Here is a 10000-nt window from a genome sequence, read left to right on the forward strand (position 1 = left end):
TTGCTGTGAGCATGTTTGTGGTTTCGAACGCGAGAACGGATGCGTTTGCTCATACGTGCGCGGCAGTGGATGTGTGTGTGTGTGTGTTTGCTAATGACTTGAATGATATAACAAAATATTATAGCTCTGCTATAAACCCAACCCCGCCATAGACTTTTACCAATAAATGTAAAAAGTGACCTTGAATGACCTTGCGCCACGTTTGCACCGATGCAGAGGTGTGTATATAATGTTCAGCAAACGGGTGGCAGGTATCAGTAGCTTCTGAAATTCTATTCAATATGAACACTAAGGTAAGCGAACGTATTGTTAAGATTCTATATCCATGACCTCTTAATATTCACTGCTTTATGAATTCAGTGTATTTATAAAGAATTTATGTCTCTCATATTGCATGATTCTCTTCCATCATATCAAAAACTCCTATTTCAGGTTTTCATCCTTCTGGGTCTGGCAGCCATTGCTGCTGCAGACAGCTTCGAATCCTACGAATACCGACCACCACAGGTAGGTTATTCTGAAAATGTGAAGTGGTAAATTAAAACGTTTCTCTGCCCATACTGATTCAATTTTCTTTTCTATATCTTTAAGAATCAATTTGTTAATATTTCGCTTTCTTACAGAGACGTTATTCCTCTGAGGAATCCTACGAATCCGGAGAGGCCAAATACGACTTCAACTGGGCTGTCAGGCACGAAGATTCCGGCAACAACTTCGGACACCAGGAAGCCCGTGACGGCGAAGACACTCAGGGATCCTACTACGTGCACCTTCCCGACGGCCGCCTGCAGACCGTCAAGTACTTCGTTGACGGCGACTCCGGCTACGTGGCCGAGGTCAACTACGAGGGCGAGGCTCGTTTCCCCGACTCCTACGAGTCTGCTTCCTTCGAGTCTCGGGAATACAGGCCACGATACTTCTATGACTCCAACGAGTCAAAGTAAAGGATTCTACTTTCATCAAACGTCAGGATATGAAGGCTTTTCAATGAAATCTTATTTATGTATTTATGTACAAATGTAATAAATCTGCATTATCGAACAAGTTCTGAGATATTTAGATTAGTTTCCTAGAAATTATACAGTTCATTAACTGCAAAAAAAAAAAAAAAAATGTAAATAAGTAATGATAAAAAAAAACGATAAAGAAAAAAAAAATGAAATAAGAGTATATCTATAGTTGAATCATTTCCGTTTAGAAAAAAATATATATTTAACTACAAGAGGTTAGTATGCATCCATCATGTTCGAAGGAAAATATTGATAATGAAATGGGGCCTCTGCAATTTCTTAAAGGTTAATGAATCATTCAGTACCCTGCATAGGGACTACCAGCTTTATTCCCTTTACCTAGTAAAAAGGAAAACTGGTTCAAAATCAAAGCTGTTTCCTTATTCTAACAAAAACCTAAGTCTGCATATTCATCATTGTTTACAGGAAGTACATTGTATTAACTATCGTTTTGTTGATAGCGTCAACAAACATGTAATCTTACGTGTTTAGGCATTAAGACCGCGACCGCATTGGCAGTGAGCTCGTGGAGGCCTTATAATTTCATTGCTTCAAATGTTGTAATAGATTAATGTCGGAATGGGACTGCAGAAGTGGGATTACGGAAGAGAGGTATGTGCATATTTTGGCTGAACTACTCGACGTAACCTATTGTGCCAAATTAACTGATTAATATCTCTTTACATAATCCGAGAGAGATTTAAGGAAGAAATTATGCCAATAATACCAAATCATCCGCAGGATTTCTCGATATCCTTCCAGAAGGATAGTAGGATCCTAAAAACGTCTTCGCGAAGTTGTTAGTGACAAAACCCCGTAACCAAAGAGGTAATCTACTAATCTACTGTATGCTAATGCCGCATTTAAATGTCAATGTTGTAACGATCTCATATATGTTAGAACATCTCTGTGAAATAAGATTTACACCTACTATCATCCGTTTTGTTTTAGGCCGCATGCACGCTGACAAAACGCTGGCAACGCGAGCGGGCTGAACCGAGAAGTTTTATTAAGGCGTTGTCACACTAGCATATTTTCCGTCATTTTTTTTTTTTTTTTTCTTTTCATTTCGTCAATTTTGAAAAATTGGCGCTTAACCGCCAGGAGCCATCGGCTTAATAATGCGATACTCGCCTCGCAGTTGTAAACAAAGGCGCCGAACAAGCGATAGTGTGCGGTTATGCTAGACTTTGTTTTATTAGATGATAAGCGTAACAAGGAAAAGCAAGAAAATATTCTCAAATATTCCTCTGGAGGGCGTGTGAACATGCACAGTCCATTGTATTTTAAAGCTGGAGGAAAAATAGCGCGTTCTGCGGCTGACGGATGTAAACAATGAAGTCGAGCACTTAAAACAAATTTTATCTATGGAAATAAAATTTAGATTTGCATATTTATGTTTGTTAATTTTATGGTGTATACAAGAAAAGTAAATTTCATGATATTTGATTATCATTAATGATTTAAAACAAATACGAACATTTTAAAATATAGTTCTTGATTTGAGTCTGCTTTTCCAAAAAGACGACGGAAATGTTTCACGCGGAAACTCGGAATTATCGTCTGACTAGAAAAACGACAATTCGCTCAAACATTGACAATTTTTCAGAAAATTGACGGGAAAGTATTAAGGCGCTGTCAAACTAGCAGTTTTCCGTCAATTTTCTGAAAAATTATCAATTTTTGAGCGAAATGGCATCTTTCTAGTCAGACGATAATTCCGAGTTTCCGCGTGAGACATTCCCGTCGTCTTATTGGCCAAGCATAATCAAATCAAGAACTATATTTTTAAATGTTAGTATTTGTTTTAAATCATTAGTAATATCCAAATATAATGAAATTTACTTTTCTTATTTATAGTTTAAAATTGACAAAGAGAAGTATGTAAATCTAAATTTTATTTCCATAGATAAAATTTGTTGTAAGTGCTCGACTTCATTGTTTACATCCGTCAGCCGCAGAGCGCGCTATTTTTCCTCCAGTTTTGAAACACAAAATACTGTGGATGGACACAGGCCCTTCAGAAGAATACTTAAATTAGAATACTTTATTGCTTTTCTTGTTACGCTCAGCATCTGCTAAAACTGTTAAAGTCTAGCATAACCGCGCACTATCGCTTGTTCGGTGCCATTGTTTACAAATGCGATGCGAGTATCGCATTACTAAGCCGATGGCTCGTAGTGTGACTGCGCGCCTCGAAAAATTGAAAATTTTTGAAAATTGACGAAATAAAACGACGGAAATAGGCTAGTGTGACAGCGCCTTTAGTGCGACAGCGCCTTTAGTGTGACAGCGCCTTTACAATGTAGCTCATAGATGTTGGCAGCGATCAATCACGGGCCAACGCGAGATTCGTGGTTATTTTGTGTCGCCCCAACTGCGGGGCTCCAGTTTTACTCAGTGACGACACGTAGATAAATAAATGAAGAAAAGACACTCATTTTACTTATCAAAAATGTATTAGGCGAGAACACGAAAATAAACTAAATCCAATCCGCTTCCGCGAGCTTACTGTCAATGTGGCCGTGGTCTGAAAGCCTGAACACATAAGATTACATAATTGTTAATGCTATCATCAAAGTGATTCCTAAGACAATGTATGTCCTGTAATCAATAATATATATAAACTTGGACTTGTGTGAGAATAAAGAAACATCTTTGTTTTTGCACCAGTTTTCCTTTTAACTAGGCAAAGGGAATAAAGCTGATAGGCTTTAGGCAGGGTACTTGCTGATTCATTAACCTTTAAGAAGTTTTAGAGGTCCTATTTCATTACTACTATTTTCCTTCAAGCAAAATAGATGCATAATCTCCTGTATCTCTATTTTTTTTAATAGAAATGCTTCCAGTATAGCCGCAGTACTATTTCTTCTTTTCTTTCTTTATCATTACCTATTTACGTTTTTTCCTTTTCTTTTGTAATTAACGAACTGTAAAATTTTCGGAATATAATCTAAATGTATCAGAACTTCCTATGCAGATTTATTACATTTGTACATAAATACATAAATAAGGTTTCATTACAAAGCCTTCATATCCTGACGTTTGATGAAAGTAAAATCCTTTACTTTGACTCGTTGGAGTCATAGAAGTATCGTGGCCTGTATTCCCGAGACTCGAAGGAAGCAGACTCGTAGGAGTCGGGGAAACGAGCCTCGCCCTCGTAGTTGACCTCGGCCACGTAGCCGGAGTCGCCGTCAACGAAGTACTTGACGGTCTGCAGGCGGCCGTCGGGAAGGTGCACGTAGTAGGATCCCTGAGTGTGTTCACCGTCACGGGCTTCCTGGTGTCCGAAGTTGTTGCCGGAATCCTCGTGCCTGACAGCCCAGTCGAAGTCGTATTTGGCCTCTCCGGATTCGTAGGATTCCTCAGAGGAATAGCGTCTCTGTTTCAGAGAACGTAAAGAAGTTGTTCATTGATATCGTGAAGGCGAGACATGACAAAGATGCAAAATTGTCAAAACAGGAATCACTGACAGAAGATTATCTATACATAAAGTGGCTAACCTGTGGTGGTCGGTATTCGTAGGATTCGAAGCTATCTGCAGCAGCAATGGCTGCCAGACCCAGAAGGATGAAAACCTGAAATAAGAGTTTTGGATATGACGGAACAGAATTTTGCCACATGGTAAACATAATTTCATTATAACTTTACTTAATTATTAAAGTAATGTTTATTAAGAGGTGGATATAGAATCATTAAGTTTGCTCACCTTAGCGTTCATGTTGAATAGAATTTCAGAAGATACTGATACCTGCCACCTGTTTGCTGAACATTATATACACCTCTGCATCGGTGCAAACGTGGAGCAAGGTCATTCAAGGTTATTTTTTTTACATTTGTTTCAAAAAGTCTGGGCGGGGTTGGGGCTGATAGCAGAACTATAGCATTTTATATATATATATAGCATTTTGTATATATCGTTTAAGTCATTAGCACATACATACACACGCGCGCCCGCACGCCCGCGCTGTCGCTTACGTTTAAGCAAACACACCCGTTCTCTAAAGTGCGTACATATCTACCCACACAGATATGTGTTTGTGTAGGGGTACACACACATACATACACACATAAACATATATACAATATATATATATATATATATATATATATATATATATATATATATATATATATATATACATATATATGCACATATATAAACACTCAATTACATCCACACACACACATACACACACACACACACACGTATATATATATATATAGATAGACTGATAGATAGATAGATAGATAGATAGATAGATAGATATAGATATAGATATAGATATAAATACATATATATATGTATATATATATATATATATATATATATTTATATTTATATATATATACGTGTGTGTGTGTTTGTGTTTGTGTGTGTGTGTGTGGTTTTTGCATATATATATATATATATATATATATATATATATATATATATATATATATATATATATATATATAAATAAAATAAGTATATATATATATATATATATATATATATATATATATATATATATATATATATGATATATATATATACATATGTGTGTGTGTGTGTTTGTGTGTGTGTGTGTTTGTGCATGTTTGAGCGGTGAGGTGAATGAATATGTAGCACCAATTCTTTACTAAGATGCGAGCTACATAGTTCACAATTTGAGCACGTTATCAGTGATTCCTTAAATAAAATCATATAATCAGGCTATATCCTAAGATAATATGAAAATATGTATAGGTACCTAAGTCAGAAGGTTGGTGTACAGGTATGTGCTGTGTAATTAAATGTATGTGTGACTGTTTTTGTGTTTGTGTCTATGAGTGCGTAATAAAAGCTCACGAGAGTGTGCAGAAAAAAACAAGATGTATAGATAAGTAGGTAGGAAGGTTGGTATGGAGGTATATGATATGTAAATAGATGTGTGTGTGTTATAGTTTTTGTGTTTGTGTCTATAAACGTGTAATAAAGGCTCAAGCGATTCTATAAATAAGATGAAAGAAATGTGTAAGATTGATTGAAAACCGAGACTCTAGAAGTGATAGATAAGAATAAAAACTGTATGATGCTCTTATTCCTTTAAAAGATCTAACATGATTTTGATGAAATCCTTCGGTTGAGATTAGATTTCTTTTGTGAGATTTCTAAAGCTGAGCTTCTACGTGTTGCAATTCAGTGCTTACTCGGAGCTTAGGAATGTTTGATTAGCAACCCTATGTTGCGCATGCGCAAATCTGTGTATTACTGCCTTCAAATGTTTATGTTTAAGTTGATTAAGTGCATATTGATGTGTTTCCCTTTTTGCTGTGGGGATGTTTGTGCTTTCGAACGCGAGAACGGGTGCGTTTGCTCATACATGTGCGGCAGTGGATGTGTGTGTGTGTGTGTGTGCTAATGACTTGAACGATATAACAAAATATTATAGCTCTGCTATAAACCCAACCCCGCCATAGACTTTTAGCAATAACTGTAAAAAGTGACCTTGAATGACCTTGCGTCACGTTTGCACCGATGCAGAGGTGTATATAATGTTCAGTAAACGGGTGGCAGGTATCAGTAGCTTCTGAAATTCTATTCAATATGAACACTAAGGTAAGCGAACGTATTGTTAAGATTCTATGTCCACGACCTTTTAATATTCACTGCTTTATGAATTCAGTGCATTTATAAAGAATTTATGTCTCTCATATTGCATGATTCTCTTCCATCATATTAATAATTCATCTTTCAGGTTTTCATCCTTCTGGGTCTGGCAGCCATTGTTGCTGCAGACAGCTTCGAATCCTACGAATACCGACCACCACAGGTTAGTTATTTTGAAAATGTGAAGTAGTAAATTGAAAGGCTTCTCTGCTCATACTGACTACATTTTCTTTTCTATATATTTAAGAATCAATTTGTTAATATTTCGCTTTCTTACAGAGACGTTATTCCTCTGAGGAATCCTACGAATCCGGTGAGGCCAAATACGACTTCAACTGGGCTGTCAGGCACGAGGATTCCGGCAACAACTTCGGACACCAGGAAGCCCGTGACGGCGACGACACCCAGGGATCCTACTACGTGCAGCTCCCCGACGGCCGCCTGCAGACCGTCAAGTACTTCGTGGACGGCGACTCCGGCTACGTGGCCGAGGTCAACTACGATGGCGAGGCTCGTTTCCCCGACTCCTACGAGTCTGCTTCCTTCGAGTCTCGGGAATACAGGCCACGATATTTCTATGACTCCAACGAGTCTAAGTAAAGAATTCTACTTTCACCAAATGTTAGGATATGAAAGCTTTTCAATGAAATCTTATTTATGTATTTATGTACAAATGTAATAAATCTGCATTATGGAACAAGTTCTGGGATATTTAGATTAATTTCCTAGAAATTATGTGGTTCATTAACTACAAAAGAAATAATGTAAATAAGTACTAATAAAAAACAATCAAGAAAAAAAGATTAAATACGAGTACACCTATACCTGAATCTTTTCCGTTAAAAAAAAAAAAAAATATATATATATATATATAAATATATATATATAATTACATATTATTATGCATCCATCTTGCCCAAAGGAAAATATTAATGAAATGGGGCCTCTGCAATTTCTTAAAGATTAATTAATCATTCAGTACCCTGCATAGAGACTATCAGCTTTATTCCCTTCACCTAGTAAAAATGCAAAACTGGTGCAAAATCAAAGCTGTTTCCTTATTCTAACACAAGCCTTAGTCTGTATATACATCATTGTTTACAGGAAGTACATTGTCCTAACTATCGCTTTGTTGATAACGTCAACAAACATGCAATCTTACATTTTTAGGCATTAGGACCACGACCGCATTGGCAGTGAGGTCGTAGAGGCCTTATGAGTTTATTGCTTCAAATGTTGTAATAGATTAATGTCAGAATGGGACTGCAGAAGAGGGATTACGGAAAAGAGCTATGTGCATATTTTGGCTGAATTACTAGACGTAACCTATTGTGCCCAATGAACTGATTAATCTCTCTTTACATAATCCGATAGAGATTTAAGCAAGAAAATATGCCTATAACGCCAAATCATCCGCAGGACTTCTCGATATCCTTCCGGAAGGATAGTAGGATCCTAAAAACGTCTTCGCGAAGTTGTTAGTGACAAAACCCCGTAACCAAAAAGGTAATCTACTAATCTACTGTATGCTAATGCCGCATTTAAATGTCAATGTTGTAATGATCTCATATATGTTAGAACATCTCTGTGAAATAAGATTTACATCTACTATCATCCGTTTTGTTTTAGGCCGCATGCACGCTGACAAAACGCTGGCAACGCGAGCGGGCTGAACCGAGAAGTTTTATTAAGGCGTTGTCACACTAGCATATTTTCCGTCATTTTTTTTTTTTTTTTTCGTCAATTTTGAAAAATTGGCGCTTAACCGCCAGGAGCTATCGGCTTAATAATGCGATACTCGCCTTGCAGTTGTAAACAAAGGCGCCGAACAAGCGATAGTGTGCGGTTATGCTAGACTTTGTTTTATTAGATGATAAGCGTAACAAGGAAAAGCAAGAAAATATTCTCAAATATTCCTCTGGAGGGCGTGTGAACATGCACAGTCCATTGTATTTTAAAGCTGGAGGAAAAATAGCGCGTTCTGCGGCTGACGGATGTAAACAATGAAGTCGAGCACTTAAAACAAATTTTATCTATGGAAATAAAATTTAGATTTGCATATTTATGTTTGTTAATTTTATGGTGTATACAAGAAAAGTAAATTTCATGATATTTGATTATCATTAATGATTTAAAACAAATACGAACATTTTAAAATATAGTTCTTGATTTGAGTCTGCTTTTCCCAAAAGACGACGGAAATGTTTCACGCGGAAACTCGGAATTATCGTCTGACTAGAAAAACGACAATTCGCTCAAACATTGACAATTTTTCAGAAAATTGACGGAAAAGTATTAAGGCGCTGTCAATCTAGCAGTTTTCCGTCAATTTTCTGAAAAATTATCAATTTTTGAGCGAAATGGCATCTTTCTAGTCAGACGATAATTCCGAGTTTCTGCGTGAAACATTCCCGTCGTCTTATTGGCCAAGCATAATCAAATCAAGAACTATATTTTTAAATGTTAGTATTTGTTTTAAATCATTAGTAATATCCAAATATAATGAAATTTACTTTTCTTATTTATAGTTTAAAATTGACAAAGAGAAGTATGTAAATCTAAATTTTATTTCCATAGATAAAATTTGTTGTAAGTGCTCGACTTCATTGTTTACATCCGTCAGCCGCAGAGCGCGCTATTTTTCCTCCAGTTTTGAAACACAAAATACTGTGGATGGACACAGGCCCTTCAGAAGAATACTTGAATTAGAATATTTTATTGCTTTTCTTGTTACGCTCAGCATCTGCTAAAACTGTTAAAGTCTAGCATAACCGCGCACTATCGCTTGTTCGGTGCCATTGTTTACAAATGCGATGCGAGTATCGCATTACTAAGCCGATGGCTCGTAGTGTGACTGCGCGCCTCGAAAAATTGAAAATTTTTGAAAATTGACGAAATAAAACGACGGAAATAGGCTAGTGTGACAGCGCCTTTAGTGCAACAGCGCCTTTAGTGTGACGGCTCCTTTACAATGTAGCTCATAGATGTTGTCAGCGAACATTCATGGGGCAACGCGAGATTAGTGGTTATTTTGTGTCGCCTCAACTGCGGGGCTCCAGTTTTACTCTGTTACGACACGTAGATAAATAAAAGAAGAAAAGACACTCATCTTACTTATCAAAAAAAATATTACGTGAGAACACAAAAATAAACTAAATCCAATCCGCTTTCCCGAGCTTTCTGCCAATGTGGCCGTGGTCTGAATGCCTGAAGATTGCATAATTGTTGATACTATCATCAAAGCGATTCCTAAGACTATGTATGTCCTGTAGTCAATAATATATTTAAACTTGGGCTTGTATGAGAATAAGGAAACACCTTTGATTGTTCATCAGTTTTCCTTTTAACTAGG

General features: G+C 36.8%; 3 protein-coding genes across 4 annotated transcripts; 2 read left to right on the top strand and 1 right to left on the bottom strand.

Moving 5' to 3' along the window:
* Positions 1 to 472: 472 nt before the first annotated feature.
* LOC147467353 (pupal cuticle protein Edg-84A-like) lies at positions 473 to 1048 on the top strand (the record flags this gene model as incomplete). Its single annotated transcript, XM_086532305.1, is given in 2 exon segments — positions 473 to 507; positions 624 to 1048. Coding segments are annotated over 2 exon segments (356 nt in total), but the record flags the coding sequence as incomplete, so codon positions are not given.
* A 2849-nt stretch (positions 1049 to 3897) lies between these two features.
* Positions 3898 to 4745, bottom strand: LOC122244052 (uncharacterized). 2 transcript variants are annotated; one of them, XM_043001847.2, is made up of 3 exons: positions 4723 to 4745; positions 4517 to 4591; positions 3898 to 4395 (listed from the first exon to the last, which is right to left on the bottom strand). In XM_043001847.2, the coding sequence occupies exons 1-3, from the start codon at positions 4732 to 4734 to the stop codon at positions 4075 to 4077; spliced, it is 408 nt and encodes a 135-aa protein (XP_042857781.2). In that variant the 5' UTR covers positions 4735 to 4745; the 3' UTR covers positions 3898 to 4074. The 2 variants fall into 2 exon arrangements, with proteins under 2 accessions (XP_042857781.2, XP_086388183.1); XM_086532057.1 differs by lacking the exon at positions 4723 to 4745 and having other exon boundaries at positions 4517 to 4691.
* A 1840-nt stretch (positions 4746 to 6585) lies between these two features.
* LOC122261721 (pupal cuticle protein Edg-84A-like) lies at positions 6586 to 7248 on the top strand. Its single transcript, XM_086532059.1, has 3 exons — positions 6586 to 6597; positions 6737 to 6811; positions 6928 to 7248. The coding sequence occupies exons 1-3, from the start codon at positions 6586 to 6588 to the stop codon at positions 7246 to 7248; spliced, it is 408 nt and encodes a 135-aa protein (XP_086388185.1).
* The last annotated feature ends 2752 nt before the right edge of the window (positions 7249 to 10000 follow it).

This window comes from Penaeus japonicus, unplaced genomic scaffold (assembly GCF_977035675.1).
Source record: "Penaeus japonicus unplaced genomic scaffold, GWHDUDI00000001_assembly GWHDUDI00000037, whole genome shotgun sequence".
In the NCBI taxonomy this organism is placed as follows: domain Eukaryota; kingdom Metazoa; phylum Arthropoda; class Malacostraca; order Decapoda; family Penaeidae; genus Penaeus; species Penaeus japonicus.

Bases quoted from the DNA above. Each gene is read 5' to 3' on its own strand.
- LOC122244052 (XM_086532057.1), bottom strand. From the start codon at position 4,645: ATGTTTACCATGTGGCAAAATTCTGTTCCGTCATATCCAAAACTCTTA. The intron at 4,396-4,516 runs GTTAGCCACTTT...TCTCTGAAACAG, and splicing joins ACGAATACCGACCACCACAG to AGACGCTATTCCTCTGAGGA.
- LOC122261721 (XM_086532059.1), top strand. The intron at 6,812-6,927 runs GTTAGTTATTTT...GCTTTCTTACAG, and splicing joins ACGAATACCGACCACCACAG to AGACGTTATTCCTCTGAGGA.